This window comes from Taudactylus pleione, unplaced genomic scaffold (genome assembly GCF_031769625.1).
Source record: "Taudactylus pleione unplaced genomic scaffold, aTauple2 ptg000275l, whole genome shotgun sequence".
Taxonomy (NCBI): domain Eukaryota; kingdom Metazoa; phylum Chordata; class Amphibia; order Anura; family Myobatrachidae; genus Taudactylus; species Taudactylus pleione.
In genome coordinates this window covers 4124682-4151378 of record NW_028284677.1, presented here as the reverse complement: position 1 = coordinate 4151378, position 26697 = coordinate 4124682, and the positions used below count along the sequence as shown (strand labels likewise).

The 26697-nt window shown below is 43.3% G+C and overlaps 1 protein-coding gene across 29 annotated transcripts in view; it reads right to left on the bottom strand.

Moving 5' to 3' along the window:
• The window catches only part of AFDN (afadin, adherens junction formation factor), a 364648-nt gene that overhangs the window by 215431 nt on the left and 122520 nt on the right, over positions 1-26697 (bottom strand). For all 29 annotated transcript variants that reach the window (XM_088481599.1, XM_088481597.1, XM_088481582.1 and 26 more), the window contains exons 5-6: positions 24004-24164; positions 23299-23456 (exon numbers count right to left, since the gene is read on the bottom strand). In XM_088481599.1, coding sequence (XP_088337725.1) covers positions 23299-23456; positions 24004-24164 — 319 coding nt within the window. The remainder of the gene's footprint in view (positions 1-23298; positions 23457-24003; positions 24165-26697) is intronic.

Here is a 26697-nt window from a genome sequence, read left to right as displayed (position 1 = left end):
CACTATAATTTTAAGAGACAAGAGATCAGCTAGTAAGTCTTTACAAATAAATTGTGATGAGAATGGCTGATAAAGGGGGAGCTGTGGTTGTTTTAAACTACTCTATGATATGGATATCAGAACAGTTGACATCAGTTGACATATACTATGATGGCACACAATCCCATGTATGATATTAAATGTAACCTTGATACTCTATTAGGTCAAGCAGTATCACATGAGTGGATAGCCCAGGGTTTGGCCAATGCTCTCACCGACACATCCGGTGTGTCCATTTTTATATTCCCAAGATACATAAATCGCTGCAGCCCATAGCTCAGTATATAGATTTTTTTACTCCAGCACGTAGTGACTAGAGTCGAAGCTATATCCGCGATACCAGGGGTGTTTAATAGTTGTATATGGTAATTCCTCATGAGGAGGGTGTGATGGCGGCCAAAGAGGCCTTGTATGAAGGCGTCTATGAGGAGTCCCCGATGGAATTTATAGGGGATTTGATTATGTTTTGTATTGGTCAAAAACCATTTCCAATATGGCTCCTCCTACTACATGCAGAATGCTGGAACTGCAATGGGTTTGAAGTTAGCACCATATACGAACATCTTTATGACTAAATAGGAGTCTACGCATATTTTCCCAGTGTACGGGTCCAGTATTTTGCTCTACTACAGATTTATTGATGTCTTTATTCTGTGGAGTGGCACCAAGGATGATTTTGTACATATGGTTTCCAATCTGAATGAGTTGGATAGTCCCATTCGTTTTACTAGTTGCATTCAGGCTGACTAAATTAATTTTTTAAATGTATCTATTTTCTGTGCTGGTGAGTTTTGGCTACCACCCTCTATAGGAATTGTACAGATAGGAATACAATTTTGGTTGCCAATAGCCATCATCCAAAACCTCTGAAGGAAGGTTTACCCACTCCGCAGATTGTTAGTGTCTTGAGAAACAATTCAGATATCTCAATTCAGACAAGGTTTGCTGAAAAAGGTTATTCTTAAACGAATTACAGAATGTCTGATGCGAGCTAGACAGATCTACAACCATCCTCAAGGAGTCAAATTGACGGAAGGATGGTAGTCACAACTCACTACAGCGTCTGCTTTTTCAAAAGCATTTTGGAAGAACTGGTCAATTGTTGGTACAGAAGTGACCCTGAATAAAGTTCGGAAACAGCCTTCAATCTCATTTCGGAGAGATCCTAATTGAAAACAGCTTTTATTGAGATCAACCATGCATTTTGATAATAAATCCATGACGTGGCTTCAGGCGAAGAAAGTGGTCTGTTTTCGTTGTGTGGGATGTACTACCTGCAGTAGCATGTTGACGGGTAAGGAGTTTGCACCCACACACTGCTAAATCTATTCTCATACGACATAGGCTGTCATGCACATTGAGCTATGTGATATATTATTATCGGAATGATGTCAAGACCTTCTAAGAAGAGAAGGCGAACCATAGAAGTTCAATTCGGCAAGCTTTAATTCCTAGCAGTAGCGACAAACCAGTGGCATGCCACTTTGTTGAAAAAGGACATCAGCTGTCGACTTTGAGAAGTTTGGTCATTGATCATGTCCCTATACCAATGCAAGGTGGGGACAGGAATAAAATATTGCAACAACGGGAGTCCAAATGAATTTATAAATTGGGTACTATGGCCCCCAGAGGTCTGAACGAGAATTGCAACTTTAAATGCTTCTTATAATAAGAGGGTGGTACCAGTGAAATTTGTTTGTATGTAAAATCATTTTCTCTTTTTTCTTTTTAATTATGCTTGGGGATTTACTCCTTGGACATTTCTTGTATATCCTTTTCTTTGGTGTTTAGGTAATTATGGGTATATTAATGTAGTTTAGTATTTAGTTTATTGTATTGTGCAATATGGAATCCTTTCAGGTGTGTATTATGATCTCAGAATGTGTGGAGCAGAGCCAAAAGCACTCCCACTGACATCACTAGTGATGTCAGTGGGGCCGGCTCCAGACGGAAGGCGTTCCCATGGGAACGCCTCCGTCTGGGCAGCAATGCCCCTGGCACGCCCACCAAAGGGGGCGTGCTGTCAGTCAGCATCGACAGCACGCCCCCTTTGGTGCGAGACCGATAGCGACAGCTTGGCTGTTGCTATGCGGGTCTCGCGCATGCGCACAACGGAGCTCCCTACGTCGTGTGCATGCGCATTAGGGCACCATCGACCCGCTTGCGAGCGCTCAGCGCTCGCGAGCGGGTCTGAATTAGGCCCTGAGTATCTACTATGCCTGATGATTGTAATATAGACTTGTTGGCAATTGCTCCTCTATTACTGCTACTACGGTAGCATCAGTGGCTATATGGTAAATATTTGTAGTGATCATGTGAATTGCGCCGATGTTAGCAGCAATGACAGCGTTGATTCTGTGCCTGCGTGATATGACATTTAATAACTTGAAACACGGAAATAGTTATAGACATGTGACCGGGTGTGTCTGGAGGATGAGGGAAGGGGAGACGCTGACAGGTGTACTGGATTCAAAAATCAGATGGTGCCCAATATTTTCTGCGGTTAGGCAAGTTTACATTGTATTGCATGTTGGATGATGGCGGTGTACTGTGTTCCTGAGGAATCTTGAAAATGTTCACACAGGTGACCAAAACGTTACCAGACCGGACCAAAAGTCTAATGCTGTTTAATGCTGCTATTGAATAAGTACAGCAATTGACCAGTATATGTTTACTGTTGTTGAAGAATAAGTTGTTGTTTTTTTATATGAATAAGGAGAGTGCTCATCTTCTATATCTCTATATCTACAGCCATGGCCAAAAGTTTTGAGAATTACACAAGTACAGTATTGGTTTTCACAAAGTTTGCTGCTTCAGTGTTTTTAGACCTTTTTGTCAGATGTTACTATGGTATACTGAAGTAAAATTACAAGCATTTCATAAGTGGCAAAAACTATTATTGACAATTACATTAAGTTTATGCAAAGAGTCAATATTTGCAGTGTTGACCATTCTTTTTGAAGACCTCTGCAATTCGCACTGGCATGCTGTCGATCAACTTCTGGGCCACATACTGACTGATGGCCACTCATTCAATGCTTGGAGTTTGTCAGAATTTGTGGGTTTTTGTTTGTCCACCCGCCTCTTGAGAATTCTCAATGGGATTAAAGTCTGGGGAGTTTCCTAGCCATGGACCCAAAATTTCAATGTTATGTTCTCCGAGCAACTTAGTAATCACTTTTGCCTTATGGCAAGGTGCTCCATCATGATGGAAAAGGCATTGCTCATCACCAAACAGTTCTTGGATAGTTGGGAGCAGTTGCTCTTGGAGGATTTTTTGGTACCATTCTTTATTCATGGCTGTGCTCTTAGGCAAAACTGTGAGTGAGCCCACTCCCTTGACTGAGAAGCAACCCCACACATGAATGGTCTCAGGATGCTTTACTGTTGGTATGACACAGGACTGATGGTAGCGCTCATATTACCTTCTCCGGACAAGCGTTTTTTCCAGATATCTCAAACAATCTGAAAGGGGATTCATCTGAGAAAATAACTTTACCCCAGTCCTCAGCAGTCTAATCCCTGTACCTTTTGCAGAATATCCGTATATCCCTGATGTTTTTCCTGGAGAGAAATGGCTTCTTTGTTGCCCTTCTTGACGCCAGGCCATCCTCCAAAAAGGGGAACCGGTCTAAAGATCTACTGTAAAAAGGTAGACAATGTCTAGACACTAGATGTTAGATAGGCAATAGGTCAACAGGGACAAAAGGTCGACATGTAAGAAGGTCGAAGGGTACAAATTGTCGACAGGGTCAAAAGGGCGACATACAAGAGTTAGGATTAGCTTTAGGGTTAGGCACTAACCCTAACAGTTAGGGTTAGGCACTTACCAGAGGGTTAGGCACTAGAAGGGACGGTTAGGGTCAGGCACCTACCGACGGTTAGGCACCAGTAGGGAGGGTTAGGGTGAAGATTAGGGGAAAAAAATTGTGTCGACCATTTTCATGTCAGCCATATGCACGGTGTCATTTTGACCCTGTTGACCATTTGTGCCTGTCGAACATTTTGTGCCTGTCTATCTAGAAATTGTCTACCTTTTTACTGTAGATCTATCAATCCAAATCCCTCCAAAAGTCTTCGCCTCACTGTGCGTGAAGATGTACTCACACCTGTCTGCTGCCAATCCTGAGCAAGCTCTGCACTGGTGGTGCCCCGAGCCCGCAGCTGAATCAACTTTAGAAGACGGTTCTGGCGCTTGCTGGACGTTCTTGGGCGCCCTGAAGCCTTCTTCACAGCTATTGAACCTCTCTCCTTGAAGTTCTTGATGATCCGATAAATGGTTGATTTAGGTGCAATCTTACTAGCAGCAATATCCTTGCCTGTGAAGCCCTTTTGTGCAAAGCAATGATGACTGCACGTGTTTCCTTGCAAGTAACCATGGTTAGCAGAGGAAAAACGAGGATTTCAAACTCCACCCTCCTTTTAAAGCTTCCAGTCTGTTATTCTAACTCAGCATTACAGAGTGATCTCCAGCCTTCTCCTCGTCAACACTCTCACCTGTGTTAACATGAGAATCACTGACATGTCGTCAGCTGGTCCTTTTGTGGCAGGGCTGAAATGCAGCGGAAATGTTTTTGGGGTTAAGCTCATTGTCATGGCAAAGAGGGACTTTGCAATTAATTGCAATTCATCTGATAACTTTTCATGACATTCTGGAGTATATGCAAATTGCAATAAAAAAAAAAAAAAAAAACTGAAGCAGCATACTTTGTGACGCGGACATGTGTGAACATTACCAGCTTTTTTCCGAAGCGGGCAGTGGTCTGTGAGCAGCCTTTTGTGTATGGTGGATATAGAGACCATGGGGCACCAGAAAGATCATCTACGGCTAAGATCGCTACTTTAAAATTAAATTTATGTGAACAATTGAAGTTTAGTAAAATTGTTACATTTTACTCATGAGTGCGCTTTCCTTTTGTTTGCATATCTTTGGATCTTTCACTCCATGGCTGGAGGCTGGGATATATAGCTGCACTTCACCTTGACAAGGAACTGTTTAAACTGGATACACATTAAAGCAGGGATAAGGGAACTTTTTTACCTTTTACCCCAAAATATATTTAGATACGCTGACGTTACCCCTTGATTTGAAAGGAAGGAAATCATATAGTAGTGCCCCCATAGTTATGCCCCTGTAGTAGTGCCCCCATAGTTATGCCCCTGTAGTAGTGCCCCCATAGTTATGCCCCTGTAGTAGTGCCACCATATAATACCCCTGTAGTGCTACTTACATTAAAAAAAACCCACTTACCTAAATCCCAGCTCCTGCATCCACCACCGTCCCATCCGCCCGGCTGCTCTTCGGAGCTATGGGAGAGACGTCCCATAGTGCGAATGGAGAGAGCCGGAAGCTGGAGTTCAGAAGAGAACTATTATAGAATGATCCATATGCACGCCCGCCTGTCCCGTCCATTACCCACAGGATTTTCATTTTTACACCATGTGGGGTGATTTACTCCCATCAGCCATAACATTAAAACCACTGACATTTAACAATTATCTCATTAAAATGGCAGCTGTCAAAATATGGATTAGGCAGCAAGTGAACAGTCACTTCATGAAGTTGATGTGTAGGAAGCAGGAAAAATGGGCAAGAGTAAGAATCTAAGGGGTCTATTTACTAAGCAGTGTTAGGAGTCAGAGTGAAAAGTGATAAAGTGATAAGATGCCAGCCAATCAGCTCCCAACTGTCATTTTTCAAACACAGCCTGTGAGATGACAGTTGGGAGCCGATTGACTGGCACCTTATCACTTTTCACTCTGTCTCCTAACACTGCTTAGTAAATAGACCCCTCAATGACTTTGACAAAGGTCAAATTGTGATGAATAGACGACTGGTCAGAGCATCTCCAAAACAGGAGGTCTTGTTGTGTGTTCCCAGTATGCAGAGGATAGTACCTACCAAAAGTGATCCAAGGAAGGTGAATCTGTGACAGGTCAATGGCACTCTAGGCTCATTGATGCGCATGGGGAGCCAAGAGTAGCCCATCTGGTCTAATACCACAGAAGAGCTACTGTAGCACAAATTGTTTAAAAAGTTAATGCTCACTATGATAGAAAGGTGTCAACAGGTATCAGGAGGCGTCTATTTACACAAGGTGCCTCCTGCGGCATAGTCGCACAGACATTGCATACAAACACATAGCGGTTGTGAAATCTGCTTTTATTTCTGAATCAGGTCCTAGATTTTGTTTAGCCTTACAAAAAAAAAAAACTTTACAAAAGGATATCTACTCAATATTGTCTTATGTTGTTAGAAAAATAAACTATTTGGAGAGCTATTATGTATAAAATAATTTATGTCCATATTTTGTAGTTAATATTGTATATTTTAACCATAACCTAACTGACAAAAGCTGGTTACACACTACGTATTTCTCAGTCTGATGTGGCTATATCCGTCAGATACAGGCAATAATTGTGTAGTATGTACACAGCACCAGGGCGCGTCAAAAACCCATCGGATCGGCGCCTAATATAGCACGTGCTGTACATGCTAGGTCATTCCGTTGTTCTGGTATCATTCAGAAAGTGCAGTGTGTATGGACTTTGGCACAATGTCTGCTGATGGCTTATCGTACACACGTCTCCCTTGTGGGCATTTGCATTTAAATCAGCTTCCCTCTGCCCATCAGCAGACAAAAGAACTAAAGCGGAGTACACAGTGGCAGATATATTGGCCAATCAGTCAATCTGCAGATATATCTTTTAGGTGTGTATCAAGCTTAAAGGTGGGTACACACTATACCGATATATCTGCAGATGATGGTTGTTCGTACACACTGAACCACCATCTGTGCCTGCCCGCACGTCCCGGCGACCAGGGGGGGCACGTCCCGCCCCCCTCCTCGCGGCTGCCGCTGTGTGTGTAAACAACTGCCGATGGACAGATATGTCTGCAGACATCTGTCCATCGGCTGTGCGCACAGCCAATGCGATATGTCGGTGAACGCCGACGTTCAACGACATATGTCGGGTACACTGCCCGACGGGCAGCAGATACATTGGCCGATCAATTGATCGGCCAATGTATCAGTCAGTGTGTACCCAGCTTTAGGCACCATTGAGTGTTCATTGGAATAAGGTGAGAAAAGATTGAACACCGCTATGAATGAGGCGACACAAATCTGGGTGTGTTTTTCCTCACTGACACTTATAGATCGTGGAACACTTTCAGAATCAGTCATCTGTTATGGGATGTTGGAGACAGTTTTTCTTCCATTTATTGTAAGCTTCAGTTGATTTAAACTTACAAAACCGATGAAATAATGTCTTCTGTAGAAATCAACAGAAACAGAACAACAAGAAATAAGAGATATGGTAAGAACTTACCCTTGTTATCTCTATTTCTACGAAGTCCATAGGGTTCCACAGGATACCTTGGGGTATAGGCGATGGCGGCAGACATCCGGGCACCACAGAGTTAAGTTTTCAGCCTCCCAGGATGCACTGGGGTCCCTCTCCTATACCCCGCCCCCGAGCCTCAGGCAGTTACATCACAAGCCATAGGCCGGAGGAGGAGAAAAGAGAGAAGAAAGTCTGGAACACACAAGAAATCATATTCTCACCAGAAAGAGACGGAAAATCCGGTGACCAGAGCAAAGCCCATCTGCAGTACAGGTGCGACAGGGCGGTAGTCCTGTGGAACTCTATGGACTTCATCGAAATAGAGATAACAAGAGTAAGTTCTTACCATATCTCTTATTTTCTACTGCAGGGCCCATAGGGTATCCACAGGATACCTTGGGGATGTCCCAAAGCAGTATACTTTAAGGGTGGGGACGCTCCTGTGCTGAAAGGAGAATCCGCCGCCCGAAGGAGCATCCTGAGAGGCGTAGGTATCAAATGCATAATACCGTACGAACATATGGACAGACGACCACGTGGCTGCCTTGCAAAGCTGAACCGCTGAGGCGCCATGTCGAGCTGCCCACGGAGGACCCACAGACCTAGTAGAATGAGCCCTAACAGAAGATGGAACAGGAAGGCCTTCATGAACATAAGCTTCAGAAATAGCCAAGCGATCCATCCTGCCAACATTTGCTTAGTGGCAGGCCAACCCTTCTTCCGGAAGCCATAGAGGACAAACAAAGAGTCCGACTTCCTAAAAGAAGCAGTGCGGTCGACAAAGTTTTAAAGCCCGCACCACATCCAAGGTGGCCTCACCAGCCGAAATGTCTGGTGAATTAAAGGCCGGTACAATAATTTCCTCGTTGATATGGAAACTAGATACCACCTTCGGGAGAAAACCAGGACGAGTGCGAAGCACAGCCCTGTTCCTATGAAAAATGAGAAACGGAGGCAGACATGAGAGAGCCCCCAATTCTGAGACCCTGCTAGCCGTAGCAATGGCCAGAAAGAATACAGTCTTAATTGTCAGCCATTTCAAATCCACTGAGTCCAGTGGTTCAAATGGCGATCCTTGAAGAGCCCTTAGGACCACACCCAGATCCCAAGGCGCCACAGGAGGAACAAAGGGCAGCTGAATGCGTAGCACACCCTGCATAAAGGTGCGGACATCAGGAAGCGTAGCAATCCTACGATGGAACCACACTGACAGGGCAGACACCTGCATCTTCAGAGAGGCCAGGCGAAGACCCTGATCTAAGCCCGCCTTTAGGAAAGCTAGCACCCTGGATAACCAGAACACCAGAGGAGCATAACCTCTATGGGCGACACCACTGAAAGAAAGCACGCCATACTCGATGGTAGATGCTGGCAGATGAAGGCTTCCTAGCTCGTAGCATGGTGTTGACCACCGAGCTGGAAAAACCCCTGGACCTCAAGAGGGCAGTCTCAATAGCCACGCCGTCAAAGACAGCCGACCCAGGTCTGAATGATGACAAGGACTCTGAGATAACAGGTCCGAACGTTGAGGCAACAGCATCGGAGTGTCCACGGAGGACTCCGAAGGTCTGAGTACCAGTGCCGACTGGGCAACACTGGAGCTATCAGTAGGAGCGTGCCACCTTCTTGCTTGAATTTACATTATCACTCAAGGAAGAAGGGAGAACGGAGGGAAGAGGTACGCATACTGGAAGGTCCAACTGACCGACAGAGCGTCCACCAGATAAGCTTTTGCGTCTTGTTCTTGACCCGAACACCGGCAGTTTTTTGTTGTGTCGGGAGGCCATGAGATCTATCTCTGGTAGGCCACACTTGTTCACCAGTAGCTGAAACACCTCCTGGTGAGTGAAGAGACCACTCTCCTGGATGCACATCTTGACAGCTGAGAAAGTCTGCTTCCCAGTTGAGGACTCCTGGTGTGAACACTGCCGATATTGCAGTGAGATGCCTTACCGCCCAGGCTAGAATTCGGGACACCTCTGTCAGAGCCGCTAACTGTGGGTCCCTCCTTGGCGATTTATATAAGCCACCGTGGTGGCGTTGTCTGACTGTACCTGCACGGATCTTCCATGCAGGACCTGTCTTGCCTGCTGGAGAGCCATGAACACTGCTCGAAGCTCCAATATGTTTATTGGAAGGGCAGCTTCTGCTGGTGTCCACCTTCCCTGGAAGAAGTGAGAACCCGTCACCGCTCCCCAGCCTCGGAGACTGGCATTCGTCGTCAGAAGGACCCAGTCCGCAATCCAAAAGGGGTGCCCCCTGTTCAGGTGAGTAGTCTGCAGCCACCAGGTCAGAGACAGACGTACCTCCGGGGAAAGCACCATTCTGTGTCTTTATCCGGTGGGGCAACCCATTCCATCTGGAGAGGATCAACTTCTACAGAGATCTGGAGTGGAACTGGGCAAACTCCACCATGTCGAACATCGAAACCATGGAACTCAGTAACCTCATCGCCAAGTGAATAGACACTCGGCGACTCCATAGGCAAATGCGAACTTTCGGTTGTAATGCAGAGATCTTTTCCTCCGTCACAAAGATCCTCTGATGTTGGGAGTCCAACAGAGCTCCTAGATTGAGCATACTCTGTGATGGTACCAGGGAGGACTTCTTCCAATTTATCAGCCAGCCGTGAGTCTTCAATACAGAGACTGTCAGTTGCAGATGGCCCTGAAGTGTCTCCGGAGACTCCAACAACAGGAGGTCATCCAGATAGGGCAACAAGCGAACCCCCTGCATCCGCAGATGAGCTGCCATAACTTTGGTGAACACTCGAGGCACTGTGGCCAGACCAAAAGGCAGTGCCTGAAATTGGAAATGGTCGTTTACCACTGCAAACCTGAGGAAACGCTGGTGCGCTGAAACAATAGGTATATGCAGGTAAGCATCCTGAATATCCAGCGACACCATGAAACCCCCAGGCTCCATCGCTAGGAAGATGGAACGCAGGGTCGCCATCCTGAACCGAGGAACCCTGAAAAATTTGTTGAGGGATTTGAGGTTGAGTATTGGCCGGTAGGGCCCATTGGGTTTCTGTACCAGAAAAAGATTGGAGTAATACCCCAATCCCCTCTGAGACAAAGGAACCGGCACTATGACCCCATCCTGGAGCATAAAGCCCAATACCTTCTTGAACTCCAGGGCCTTGTCCTGATTGGACTGAAGACCTGTGGTGAAAAACCGGCTGGGAGGCCTCCGCCGGAAGGACAGGGTGTACCCCTGAGAAGCTACTTCTCTTACCCACGTGTCTGAAGTGGTCAGGCACCAGCTGTGGGCGAATTGAAGAAGTCGGCCTCCTACTTCAGGGTCCCCCAAAGAGAGGCTCGTCCAGTCAGGCCGAAGGCTTGTCGTCGGACTTGGGAGCAGGATGTCTGGTACTCCAAGCCTGCTTCTTAGGTTTCTTGGCAGCAGTCCGCCTTGGAAAGGACTATACCCTGGACTTACTCTGGGTTCTATAGGGCCGAAAGGACGAAGAGCCCGACCCTGATGGGACTGGGGAGTGGGAGACTCTGAGGGACCACTGTCTGGGAAATCCCTGTATAGGAGAGGACACCATTGACTGCTGTGAAAATCCCATCTGGGGCAAAGCAGTGGGTGACGTTAGCTGACCCACCAGGGATGTAAGCACCTTAGCGAAACACACAGGTGCAGAGACAGTCATAGGGCGTGAGAGGAGAAAACACTCCTTACATAACCCCTCAGAGTGCCCATCATCCTCCACCAACTGAACATGACATACGGTACATATTGGATGCAGGGGAAAATTATGTTCACTGTCAGACATGATGAGTGACACTTGGAACTGTATGCAATACACCTCACAGACAACAGTAGTAGTGAGGTTAATAAAACCACCCTGCGACACCGCACTGCAAGGGCTTTAGCAGAGAAGAACATGGATAGGTAAAATGGCTAACAGTCAGAAATAAAGCACAGGCAGCAGCGCTAGCATGAAGTCACATACAATGCAGAAATCAACCCTGTACCATCAGCGCTGAGCTCAACTACACAGATAGAGTATCTGGTAGGAAACAGCGCTGCATACTCTGACATGCTATCTGCGGATTAAAGGTATGCGGGGGGACGCAGACCACGATGCCAGCCAGCGTTCAGCTCCAGCAACGTTTGCCACACCTTGTAAAAAGATGGCCGCCGAGGAGCAGAGGAGGCGGCGGAGTCCGGGGGAGGAGCGGCTTCACTGGCTCAGACCACTGTGGAGAGGCCGTGTGCAGCGGGGGAGGCGCCGGCTGCTATGCAGGGAAGGCGCGCTCCCCTGAGGGTAGTGGAAGCACATGTGCAGTACCTCGCTCCACGCTGCAGCCAGTCCCCAGGAAGCCCCCTGCCTGGGGACTCAGGACTGCGCTATCCGGTAAGGACCTACCGCGGGACCCCGCTGCTTACCTGTGTCCCCCGTAAATCCAGCCACAGTCCAGGTAACCGGGGTCACCGCTAGCTGTGACCCCAGTTACCTACCAGGATCCCCGGATCAGTACTGGCGTTCTGGTACCAGCGGGGTGTAGGAATGACGGCATGGACGTCAGCACTGACTGTCCATGCCGTGCACTCTACGTGTGCAGCCACAGCTGCCTTGAAAAAAAGTTCAGGGGCAATCAAATAGCCCCCCTCTATAAAGGTGCTCGACTCAGAGCCGGGCACCGATGAAAACGGAGTGCCTGAGGCTCGGGGGCAGGGTATAGGAGAGGGACCCCAGTGCATCCTGGGAGGCTGAAAACTTAACTCTGTGGTGCCCGGATGTCTGCCCCCATCGCCTATACCCCAAGGTATTCTGTGGATACCCTATGGACCCTGCAGTAGAAATACTAATCCCAAAATTATTTGTGCATTAAGTTTTATAGTAGCTGAACTACCAGACCTCAGAAGTCGTAAATGCATGTGTAAAAATAGACCAGGTATGTGAATTTACTGGCTAGAAAGTACTATTAACATATGCAGTAATTCGACTTCAAATTGGATTTAAGAAGTCTGTACAGATTGGAAGGGAAAAAAAATAATACACTACTGAGGGCACCATTCTTTGTAGCTACACAGTTCATCTCACAGTGCCATCATATATATAAAAAAAAAAAAAAAAAAAAAAAGCGCGGGACACTGAAAGGAGGGTTTTATAAGCAAGAGGGAAACTCCAATTCACCTTCCACTACTCCGTGCTATTAGATGGCAATGCCGTCTTAACTGGCAGAATACATGCATTTTCAATACACTAATGTCATTATCTATATTAATATAGTAAGAATCTTGTGTCTGTTCGTTTGTTCCAAGTTGGCACAATACCTACTGAACCGATTTTCATGAAAACTGCATCATTTTGTAGTGGAAACTACTAGAAATAATGAATTGAGATAATACAAAGTCCAGGTTAAGTTAAAGCTGAGCAATAACAAAAACATTTATGGAAATCATCAATGTAAGAGATAGGTGTGGCACCATGCAGCTAGTAAGCGGTGCTGGGAGAGCTGCTGTGTGCCCATGTTCACTTGGGCCACTCCCACAACAGGGCCCCTATGCAAAACAATACAACTAGAACACCTCAAAAAAAATTTGGGCAGAAGCAATTTCATCTTCGGCAAAGCAGGCAACAGCTAGTAGTGTAATAAATAAAAATCAGAATTATAGCACACTTATGATAATCTTTAGAACACATATCCAACAAATTACATTACACTTGAATTCTCACATACTACATGGCATCAGGACAATAATGTGTTTTAACAGGGGTGGGTACGGGATCCCAACAGGCAAAAGGCCAACAGTCAGAATACCAACCGTGTCATCCCAATGGTCAATTTTTGTAAGTATTCTAACCGTAATCATAACCCTAACCCACCCCTCCCACAGCCTAACCCTAACCGTCCCCTCCCACAGCCTAACCCTAACAGAGTCGGAATCTGTCAGGGTGCAACAGTCGGTATTGTGATGTTCGGCATTCTGACCATCGGGATCCTGACTATATCCCGTTATAACATTGATCTGCATTGCCTTAAACAAATACTTTACATTTTTAGAAGATTGAGCAAAAATGTACAGTGAGCAAAAATGTACAGGTCACTAGTTCAGACAAAATAAAGTTGAAATAAAATATAAACCAATTACAAGTAAGTTTTTCATCATATTATGGGCATGATGCATCAATTTTTGCAAGAATATCCACATACATCCTGTCTTTTGTCTTTAGAAAGCACTTGCAAATAGGAAATGGGGAGGCTAATTTGCAACTACAGATGTGTCCTTCTACATCTAGCCTCAAGGAATGCTAAACAGCCCTTCTAGTCGCGCCACTCAGTGGCGTGACTCAGTAGCGCCGAGCGTCTTTTCGCGCAACTTCTTACCTTCAACTACATCTTAATCTCACAGTGATGCGAATAGTTAGCACAAGCAGCTTCTGTTGATTAAAATAATATGCAGCATGCCTATGTACTGTGAGCGAGTGCTGTGTATCTGCTTACGAAATGCTACGTTACAGTGTCAGAGGCTGTGACACTGTAACCTAGCTTTTCGTATGCAGATACCCAAGTGTGTGGACAAATTGGAGACAAGGACCCTGCTAGGCTATGTATCGCCAGTCTTTTAAAACAAAATAAAATGATAGTTACCCTACAGTTAGGATGTTCTGTTTTGGAAAGAGATTTCTGTGGAGATATTCTACATAATAAGAATATAGCTGACCAAGCACGACTATGCAACTGTAACACTGCTGTGTTGATTTACAAAGCGTTCTGTCTTGCTAGTATATTTGTGTTAGCCAACGAGCCCTTTGCCCAAACGATCCGTTCCCTGGTCTTTCAGTCTGTAACACTTCTAATAAATTGTGTCTCTTTGCAGTTTATGTATTATTATTTGTAACTAGCCCAGAGACCTCAATGATTTCTCTTCATACAAGTTTGTATAACTACAGTGCCGCTTCATATTATAAATTGAACACAACCAAAACGGAGGCTCTCCCGATCAATATTCCACCTCTGATTCTCCAATCCATGAAGAAACGTTTCCCTTTCACCTGGAAGGATTCTTCCTCAACATGCCTAGGAATTAACATTCCATCTAATATTTAAAATGTTCACGATGTTAATCATGTCACTTTATTTTTTTTTAATGCAATAAATTTTTATTGATTTTGACAATAAATAAAACATAATACAATAATAAAAAATGGCATATATAGCACAGCAGATGTGAATAAACAGACACAATACACAGTATACAGTCAGGTGCATAAATATTGGGACATTGACAGAATTTCATAATTTGGCTTCTATTCACCACAATGGCTTTGAAATGAAACAAACAAGATGTGCTTTAACTGCAGACTTTCATATTTAATTTGAGGGTAATTACATCCAAATCAGGTGAACGGTGTAGGAATTACAACGGTTTCTATATGTGCCTCCCACTTTTTAAGGGGCCAAAAGTAATGGGACAAACTAAACAATCCTAAATCTAACTTTCACTTTGTAATACTTTGTTGCAAATCCTTTGCAGGCAATTACAGCCTGAAGTCTGGAATGCCTAGACCTCACCAGACACTGGGTTTCATTCCTGGTGATGCTGTGCCAGGCCTCTACTGCAAATGTCTTCAGTTCCTGCTTGTTCTTGGGGCATTTTCCCTTCAGTTTTGTCTTTATCAAGTGAAATGCATACTCAATCGGATACAGGTCAGGGGATTGACTTGGCCATTGCATAACATTCCGCTTTTTAGCCTTAAAAAACTCTTTGGTTGCTTTTGCAGTATGCTTCGGGTCATTGTCCAACTGCACTGTGAAGCGCCATCCAATGAGTTCTGAAGCATTTGACTGAATATGAGAATATAATATTGCCCGAAACACTTCAGAATTCATTCTGCTGCTTTTGTCAGCAGTCACATCATCAATAAATACAAGGGAACCAGTTCCATTGGCAGTCATACATGCCCACGCCATGATACTACCACCACCATGCTTCACTAATGAGGTGGTATGTTTTGGATCATGAGCAGTTCCTTTCCTTCTCCATACTCTTCTCTTCCCATCACTCTGGTACAAGTTGATCTTTGTCTCATCTGTCCATAGGATGTTGTTCCAGAACTGAAATGGCTTTGTAGATGTTGTTTGGCAAACTCTAATCTGGTCTTCCTGTTTTTGATGCTCACCAATGGTTTACATCTTGTGGTGAACCCTCTATATTCACTCTTGTGAAGTTTTCTCTTGATTGTTGACTTTGACACATATACACCTACCTCCTGGAGAGTGTTCTTGATTTGGCCAACTGTTGTGAAGGGGTTTTTCTTTACCAGGGAAATAATTCTTCTGTCATCCACCACAGTTGTTTTCCGTGGTCTTCCGGGTCTTTTGGTGTTGCTGAGCTCTCCGGTGCGTTCTTTCTTTTTAAGAATGTTCCAAACAGTTGATTTGGCCACTCCTAATGTTTTTGCTATCTCTCTGATGGGCTTGTTTTGATTTTTCAGCCTAATGATGGCTTGCTTCACTGATAGTGACAGCTCTTTGGATCTCATATTGAGAGTCGACAGCAACTGATTCCAAATGCAAATGTCACACCTAGAATCAACTCCAGACCTTTTACCTGCTTAATTGATAATGAAATAATGAGGGAATAGCCCACACCTGTCCATGAAATAGCTTTTGAGTTGATAGTCCCATTACTTTTGGCCCCTTAAAAAGTGGGAGGCACATATAGAAACCGTTGTAATTCCTACACCGTTCACCTGATTTGGATGTAATTACCCTCAAATTAAATCTGAAAGACTACAGTTAAAGCACATCTTTTTTGTTTCATTTGAAAGCCATTGTGGTGGTGAATAGAGGCCAAAATATGAAAATTCTGTCAAAATCCCAATATTTATGCACCTGACTGTATATTAGCATAATACATTTTACACAAGCGACTGACATATCAAAAACAGGATATACTGTACATCATCATATATGTATAGAATATGAAGAGCCCGAAGGCGCCTTTCGGGCTCATATATCTGGATATATACATACAAAGAAACTAGCCACTTTTAGATATATTGATTGCATATGTAACATTATAGTGTGTCAAATGGAAGAGAAAAAAAAAAAGGGGGGGGGGGAAACTCCCAGATCTGCCCGGATATCAAAACTACACACACACAAATAAAAGAAATGAAATGAAAAAAAAAAAAAAAAAAAACAACCCACCCCATAACCCCCCACCCTGTATTACCTAACCCCAACCTAGGTATACCTGGATCCCTAATTACCTTCCCCATTCTACACTAACTACCTAAAACCCACCCTCCATCCACTGAAATACAGGATAACAGAAACCCATATATCTGATGAGAGCAATAGAATAATGACCCTAAGGTTCTGCCCAGCTCTCCCACATTTTAAAAGAATGGTGTTTCTTCCATATAAAATATATAACATTATACTTATGTATATGAAAACCAAATAAGCAAAGTAATTAAGTAATTCAAACAACTGGATAATAATAAACAAAAAGAAAATATCCAAAGACCTTAGAACAAAATATTATAGAAATAGCCCCGTCTCCATCTCCCCAAGGACACACTATGGAGCATGGAAGCAATAAGTTCTGTAAACTTTCTGCCATCGAAGAGTAAATAAAAAGGGTCATGAAGTACTTTAAGGATAAGTCCCGAAACTTTTACTTGTATGTTGGAAGTGGGAAATGGATCTCTGTACGAACCTCATCAAATTTGAGACAACCATAAACTGAGAGGGCATCAGAATCAGAGGTTAACAGACCTCGGATAGGATACATCCAAATATTGCACTGTTGCAGGAGACATGTGAACAGCAGCTGCAGAACTCACAGACACGATCACATCCTCAAGCTTGGTAAGCAGCCCCAGAGTAAGGGCATTAGTAGCCTGGGTAATTTGCTGCATAGAGCCAGCCATCTTAGAGGTACGTAGCCACTGGTATAATAGTCACAGCAAGGCAGGATAACCTGAGCAGCAGCCAGGAGGGAAATCAGTGGCAAGATGATGGCGGCTAGCACACCACCAGAGCTTACCAGCACACAGACACAAGGCGATCGACAGCTGGGAGGTAGCATGCAGCAAGTATAAAGGGGAAATCCCAGGAGAAATCCTCAGATGACCGCTGAAACCAGGAACAAAAGGGAAGATCAGCCGCTGCAGCAGAGATGTTGGTGCACAGGGAGACTCGCAGCCACCGCCCAAGAAGACAAGATGGCTGACTTTCGCTTCCAATACTCCTCAACTGATACAAAGGAACCGGCAGGAGACACACACCGGATCCCGCAGGATGCAGTCAGGCACCAGGATAGAGTCGACAGGTAAGTATAATAACAGGAGACAGCCCCGGGAGCCGGAGACAGGAAAAGCAGGCCCCAGTGAGAGAGGACCTGGCCACTGCAAACTCCTGGAAATAAACTGGGAGACACTGCATGCAAACGTCCACCTCGGAGCCCAGTTAGTCTGGAAAAGGTAACATACTGGAATATCCAGTTTGGAGGAGAAACAACCAGGAAAAAACTGGATAATTGAAGGATATATGCAGGAGAGCTGGCAAAATGTTTCTTTCTCCTAGCTACTCCAGGCCACGCCCCCAATTATGTCCCTTTATTAACTCAGCTGATGTCTTTAGCTACGGTGTGGATGAATCACAAAGTTTCCTGGTTAGGCCACCTTGCGGCATTTAAGAGGATGTTGTTGCCAAAACTGATATATTTATTTCATGCCATTCCCTATGTGATTCCTCGTAAATTATTACAACAGATGTGGCGATTGATGCTCTCCTATGTATGGAAACGTAAGGCCCTTAAAATGGCTTAGAGCGGTATGATCCGCTATAAACCAGAGGGGTGTCTCACCCTTCCCGAACCTGACTAGGTACCCCATGAGGCAACCCTGCTCTCCCAACTATGTGACTGGTTCCTTCCTCCTCATTTTAAGCCTTGGGTGGAGATGGAACGGGCCCTTCTCCAAGGTTTTCCTCTTCCTGACCTCCTTTGGTTGCCCCAGAAGCTTCGCCCAAAACCTCGATACTTTAAAAGTTTGTGATTTTCAACTCTTCACCTATTTTGATTTTACCCCTCCCACCAAGACTGTTTCCCTTAAGGCACTTGATAGGTCATTACCTTATCTTCATATTTATTACTGGATATGCCTGGGTATTGAGTTCCTAGCATATTTTTTTTTCTCCAATTATTACATTCTACCATTTACAGACCTTTATAATAAAATTTAATTTAGGGCCCCCAGCTTGGTTTTATTACCTTCAGATCAAACATTGGGTTAACCAAATGAATACTGGTCCCACTACATTTCGGACACCCTCGGACCGAATTTTGAGTAGACTGTTAAAGTCCTCCTCCCGTGGTGCCATAACTTACTGGTACTGTTTATTGTCGTCCCCGGAATCGACAGATAAGTCTTCTGCTCAGCTCAAATGGGAGATTGATCTCAAACGCGCTTTTACCCTTAAACAGTGGGAGACTATCCATCTTTCTTCCTTCTCCATATCTAAGTGCACAAATCACACTGAAATGCAAGTTACACATTTGAATAGATTGTATTTGTCTCCCTCTAAATTGCATAAGATATGGACACAACTTCCAAACTTTGCTGGCATCTCTGCCATTCAGTTGGTAATAATTTTCCTTATTTTTTGAGACTACCCTGTTTTACGTCCCTTTTGGACTAAAGTGTTTTCCCTCATACAGGATGTTTTGGACCTTACCTTAAATCCAGATCCCTCTTTAGCCCTTTTACATTGGTATCCCACTACTGTTCCTAAGGCTGCCCGTTCTTGGTCACAATCTAATATCTGCTAGGGCCACCATAGCTCAGCAATGGGTCATTCTATATCAGATCGCCCCCCAAAAAATAAATGTCCACCTCTCATCTCAGATTGTTATGATTTTTTTTTTTTTTTTTAAAGAGAGGATGTAAAAAAAAAAAAAAAAAAGACCATTTATGCCAAATATCTTGACTGTCTGCTGACTATGGAGGGCAGTATGCACTGTCTGCTGACACTAAGAAAAATTACAGACCGTTACAACAGGTTCCAAAGGAGGAAAAAATAATGTTATTGTTGACTCAACTTCAGTTATGTTTAAGTTTTTCAATTTCATGGTTTCTTGTGTAAATTATGTATGTGGTAGAACAGTAATCGAACGTCAACATCATTATTTTTTTCTCCACTATGAAACAGAGTATCATGCTGATTTTTTTTTTTGTGGTAGTAATTGTTAAGCACCTAAAAAAAAATTGGGATATTGAATGTTGATTAAACCTTGCATTTTTAATTCTGTTCCAAAATCTTGAATTTTTGCTGTAACTCGAAACGTAAGGCAGATAAAGTAATTTGGTTTGGATTTTTGGATTCGGAAGGAAAAGTTACCTTAGAGGTCCCAATTTCGTGGTGATTCCTTAATAAACATCCGTGATACTTCAAATAAACTGAATAAATAAGCTGCGATTAGTAAATAGTTGAATAAATTGAAAAATCAATATTTTGGAAACGAACGGTCAGACAGTCGAGATATTTGGCAGAAATAGTTTTCTTGACATCCTCTCTTAACTAAAAAAGAATTCGTAAAAATCTGAGATGGGTTGTGGACACACCTGGTTGAACTGACCCCACTGGAAACCTTCCTCTCTCCCCCCAATTGCTAAAGTTATCTCCAAAACTCAATTTAATTTCGAAATGGAGACTAAAGAAGCCCCTTACTCCAGAGCTCCCTCTTCTCCCATTATGAAGTGGCTACCATGGCACCTATATGTCACAGATGGTAAAGGTGCCCCCTCTGCACACTCCATTTCACGGAGCTCCTCTCTCTCCTCCTTTCAATCTAAATGATCCTCCAATGGTGGATTCCGATGCTTGACCTGTATATTTTGTATTTTCTGGTTTCTGATTTGTTTGATGCCTGCCGATGACCTGTCTCCCTTACCACCCTTATTGTTGTCCCCAATTCTTTCTGAACCCCTATAATTTTATTTTTGCATATTTTCAATAAAAATGTAATGATGGGAAAAAAATATATATACCTTTTAAATACCGGGCATAAACACAATCAGAAACACCATGTTTTACAACCCGACGCTTCATAAATAAACTGAGGGTTTTTTTTTTTTTTAATTATCTTTGATCACTTTTGGGTTATTTAGGATAATATACTGTGGCGATGCCTATGTCATGATAACCAAATTTAAGTCTATAACCCACCCAAACATTATGACCACGTCTGATATGCTGTTATGCCGACATGTTCCACCAAAACAGCTCTGATCTGCCGAGGCACTGTCTATAAAATACCACTGAAAATCTGGTATCACGACATTACCAGCATATCCGTCTAGTATCTTTGAGCCCTTACCAAATATTGACAGAACATAGACTCACTGACAAGGACTTGCAGAATTACAAGCAGGACTGGAGGATAGACACACTGACAGGGATGTGATAAGACTCATTGAGATGGCAGAGAGACACAAAGTGCTGGAAGACTGGCTCACAGGACAGACATAATAACGCTGTCCTGGGAGAAAAGCTCACAGTTCATACAGACCCTCTGACAGTGTTTGCACTTTTTCCCCTGCAGATCAGGCAGCTACAGATTCTACGCTTTCCCAAGACGCGAGTTGGAAGCTTCCCGATGACATCAAGGAATATCTCAGTACGATTGGTCTTTTCAGCTGCTTCCTGAACTATTCCCATCCCCAAACTAGGGAAGACCATTGGAAGTCGGCATTGAAATATTCCATTTTGCCAACATTGCTGCATGCCTATTGATGGCAAATAACCATTGTTTGTAATCATTCGATGGTACACTTGTGTGAATGAAAGAGCTACTTTGCATATGCGAAAAAAAAGCACTGCCACCAAAATCAGTTTCTCTCCTTGTGGCGTACTACATCAACAAACAGAAAGAAACATATCTGAATGAAGCAAACAATGGTGACAACCATCACAACTGAATGGCAAAATCATCACCATACGGCTGAAAACAAACGTTTATAGCACAAAGTGGAAAAAATTGAGCACCAGGGAATTCCCCACTCTAAGGGTGCCCCTGTTCCATTACCTCAAGGAGGAAGACTAAGCACTTCCCCTTCAATCCCATCAATAGGGATGGATAGCCACCACCTCTGAAATCCCATGGGACTAATGTAAAGAAATTTTATTCAGGCCTTAAATACACAAAATATGGATTTTCAATAATGAAGTCTACTTTTCAGTTTACGCTCCACTTTTAGGTGATCAACAACAAAAAAACATCTGTTGCACATGTATGCAGTATTTGTTTCTGTGCATGAACGTTTTACTGTTTATGGGACTGTATGCTGAAAATAGTTATATAGTCAACTAGCATTAAGATTTTTAAGTCTGATTTAAAAAAACAAATGTTATATATAACTGCTAATGTCAATATTTTTTCTTGCACTAAATTATGAAAATGGGCCTGATTCAGAGATGGACGGATTTACACAGCCGCACTCAAGAGGATGTGCAAATTCGTCCAGCTCAGATGCAAATGCAGAAAGAGGTGTCAAACAACTCTGTGCTGCATTTGCGATCCCAGCACTGCAACCGATGGTCGCTCTTTTGGTCAGGCTGAGGGAGCTGGTGCCAGGAATCTGCATCCGCCAACACAGACCCTGGCCTGTTCCCTACCGGAAAACGGAGACGACGCGCCTCCATTTCCGGGAACAGCGCCCAGGCACACTGCCACTCCGCCACCCAAAACATGTCAATCATGCTACTGTTTGGGGAGTCTGCGAGCAAGATCGCAGGACCCGTTCTGCACATGCGCAGAACCTTCAACAGCGGAGATGTGCGTTCATCCTCGGATTAACATACACCTCTCAATCAGGCCCATTATTAGTTAAGAAATCAGTAAAATAAAGCACATTTGTTAACAAATAATGTGCTTTTTAACAGATTTCTTAACTAATAATGTGCATAATTTAATGCTTTAACAAATAATGTTATTAAGCGTTTTATTACATTATAAAGAAAAACTGATGAAATAATACATGCCAGTCACAGCCCTACTCTTACCTATTACAAGTGCTGTTCTTATTCACAGAACAGTTCTGTATTACGGCAACTCAATTCCCTGCCTAGCTGCATCTAACCTGCCACTCCAGTGGAGCTGCTGTAAAGTAAGTCAAGGCTCCAAACTGCTCACCGGAAGTGCCGCGTCTCGGAAGAGGAAGGTGAGAAAAACACACCCACACAGCAGAAGAAATGTTGGTCGCTTGGGCAGTGTCTGCATACACTCTCCGATGCAGCGGACTTAACTACAAAATATCGCATCCGTTGGACATACTGGACAATCCAGCATGCCAGACTGATCGATATTTTATCATTGGTTCCCCACAAACAGGCTGATATCAGGCGGATCGCCCCGATAATTGTATAGTGTAGGCCTAGCATGTGTCAACAGTTAAAGTTCACCCAAAAAATGTACCAAATAGAGCGCTTTATTTAAACAAATGCACTTATAATATATAAAATACACACCCGCTCTGCAAAACTATATGCCACAAACCAAGCCCCATCTATATTTCATGTCACCTAGAACTATATCATCTATGCTATAATAGAACATTTGGTAAAATACTATACAAGGGCGCTTTGCCCTTACATACAGAAATAGAACAACATTAAGAATTGCACATTCATTAAAAAATGTAAATAACAGAACTGGAGCTACTCAAAGGAATAGTTTTGTGTTAAAGCTGTATCATTATAAGCGCTGGTAGCAAAAATAGTATCAAGAATAAAAATGGGTTACCAGGGAAGCTGGAGGCTTACCTAGATTCATGCTGTAATGACAGGCTGTAGAATTAGCCCCATTAATTGCAAAATGTGCAGTATTTTTCCCATAGGATACAGAGAATGTAAATGTAAAGAGACAGTAGGATTTCCTCACCATGGCAATGCAGAACTCCCTAGGATTTTCCTTCTCCATCCCATACTTCTCAAGTGCTTCTATAACGGCAAAATCAGCTGTATCGTTTGTTGACAGCAAGATTGTTTTGTATGGGATATTTGGTCTTAAACTGTCAGCATAAATCCTCAATGTCCCACCTTAAGAAAAAATAGAAATGTACAGTACAAGTTCATTATCATAAAAATGGCAACCCCCCCCCCCCACAAAAAAAAAAGGCATACTACATGCCTCTGATGTGTAGCAATGGAAAAATATATATAAAGCCATTGATATCCAACATTAATAGCCTGATATAGAGGAGTCCTCATTCACCTAGTGTTGTTGCACCATATGGCAAGTGAGGCTTGGTACAACTTAGATGCATCAATATCAGCGATGGAGCAGCGTTCTGAAGCTTTAAGGCTTGGCGAAATGCGAGGAGAAAATATGGAAACACTCTTTGTGCACACTATGCTGCAAGATCTTCTAATGCTTACTTAAGAATAGAAACTATGTAGTTTGGTCTTTAACTAGGGTTGTTTTTTCATGCCTGTATGTACTGTACAGTACAAGACACCTTGTTTAGATCAATCTGATTAATCAGGAATCCTCCATCTACTGCTGTGCTTAGCTGTGAGAGACATAGACCATATATGAATACAGACAAACAAATCTAACACCACAACAAGCAATTTATTCAGTTACCAGAGTCTGGTCGACCATCAGAGCTGCGAAACTCCTGCATTCTCTTCTCTAGCTTCTGTTGTCTCCTTCGCTTCATCACGACCTCTGGGTTAGATATTGTGCGGGTAAAGCTTGTTTCAGGCATATCTTTGTAAACTTCTGCAGCCAGACGAGAGTTCTCTCTGTGAAGTGGGAATAAAATAAAAAAGAGGCAAACACACCGTAAACTTTCATCAACAGCAAACAGTGCTTAACATCTGGAAAACTAAGACCTCAGTGCAGGAGCAGACATTCTTTTGCAAAAAATAATGTAATATGTGGCTTGCATGATAATCACATTCTGTCATACAAAAATAATCATACAGATGTGTCCTCATACATCTAGCCTCAATATGCCACGCAGCTCGACTTGCCTGGCGTAAGTGAGCCGCCAGGTCCTGTACAACTCTGCTAGCGTCAGGCACCTTTTTTTTCCCCCGAAAATGCATCTAAGTAGCAATGTAAAGCGAAAAGGACGCTACAGCAGACTGCTGATTAATTTGATATGAAACACCTGTATATCTGTATGCAACCAAGTCTGTATAATAACCACAACAGAACTTGGAATGAAAATCGCTGCGGCCGATTCAGGGACTCAGTCGCACACAGATATACGAGTGACGCATATCAAATTAATAAGCGCAGTTTCCTGGGGCATCATAGAACAGATTTTCAACACAAAAAAAAAAAAAAGACTCGTTGCTAGTAGAGTCTGGCACACTGAGTGGGGCTTTTTGGCATGACTGCAGCAAAGATGTGTAAGGACCCATCTGTAGTTACAGAATTTGTGTTTCAGTGAATATCTCACTGCTGTATTTTCCCTCAATAGTTCTTGCATCAGAACAGTTATATAGCCCTTTTTGTTAGTATGCCATTTTTTGAAGCGAAGTGAAAAATTTGCCCTTTGACAACAGACCATTTGGAAACACATTTACATCAAGTTGTGTGTAAAATATACCTACAGTCAGGTGCATGAATATTGGGACATTGACAGAATTTTCATATTTTGGCCTCTATTCACCACCACAATGGCTTTGAAATGAAACAAACAAGATGTGCTTTAACTGCAGACTTTTAGATTTAATTTGAGGGTAATTACATCCAAATCAGGTGAACGGTGTAGGAATTACAAAAGGTTTCTATATGTGCCTCCCACTTTTTAAGGGGCCAAAAGTAATGGGACTATCAACTCAGAAGCTATTTCATGGACAGGTGAGGGCTATTCCCTCATTATTTAATTATCAATTAAGCAGGTAAAAGGTCTGGAGTTGATCGATTGTGACATTTGCATTTGGAATCAGTTGCTGTTGACTATCAATATGAGATCCAAAGAGCTATCACTATCAGTGAAGCAAGCCATCATTAGGCTGAAAAATCAAAACAAGCCCATCAGAGAGATAGCAAAAACATTAGGTGTGGCCAAATCAACTGTTTGGAACATTCTTAAAAAGAAAGAACGCACCGGAGAGCTCAGCAACACCAAAAGACCCGGAAGACCACAGAAAACAACTGTGGTGGCTGACAGAAGAATTATTTCCCTGGTGAAGAAAAACCCCTTCACAACAGTTGGCCAAATCAAGAACACTCTCCAGGAGGTAGGTGTATATGTGTCAAAGTCAACAATCAAGAGAAGACTTCACAAGAGTGAATATAGAGGGTTCACCACAAGATGTAAACCATTGGTGAGCCACAAAAACAGGAAGACCAGATTAGAGTTTGCCAAACAACATCTAAAAAAGCCATTACAGTTCTGGAACAACATCCTATGGACAGATGAGACAAAGATCAACTTGTACCAGAGTGATGGGAAGAGAAGAGTATGGAGAAGGAAAGGAACTGCTCATGATCCAAAACATACCACCTCATTAGTGAAGCATGGTGGTGGTAGTGTCATGGCGTGGGCATGTATGGCTGCCAATGGAACTGGTTCCCTTGTATTTATTGATTTTGTGACTGCTGACAAAAGCAGCAGAATGTATTCTGAAGTGTTTCGGGCAATATTATATGCTCATATTCAGTCAAATGCTTCAGAACTCATTGGACGGCGCTTCACAGTGCAGATGGACAATGACCCGAAGCATACTGCAAAAGCAACCAAAGAGTTTTTTAAGGCTAAAAAGCGGAATGTTATGCAATGGCCAAGTCAATCCCCTGACCTGAATCCGATTGAGCATGCATTTCACTTGATAAAGACAAAACTGAAGGGAAAATGCCCCAAGGAGAAGCAGGAACTGAAGACATTTGCAGTAAAGGCCTGGCACAGCATCACCAGGGATGAAACCCAGCGTCTGTTGATGTCTATGCGTTCCAGTCTTCAGGCTGTAATTGCCTGCAAAGGATTTGCAACAATGTATTAAAAAGTGAAAGTTAGATTTAGGATTGTTTAGTTTGTCCCATTACTTTTGGCCCCTTAAAAAGTGGGAGGCACATATAGAAACCGTTGCAATTCCTACACCGTTCACCTGATTTGGATGTAATTACCCTCAAATTAAATTTGAAAGTCTGCAGTTAAATCACATCTTGTTTGTTTCATTTCAAAGCCATTGTGGTGGTGAATAGAGGCCAAAATATGAAAATTCTGTCAATGTCCCAATATTTATGCACCTGACTGTATAGCTTTAATAAACTTGACATTTTATGCACACTTGTTAACAAGTAAATTTAAAGTGGATTACA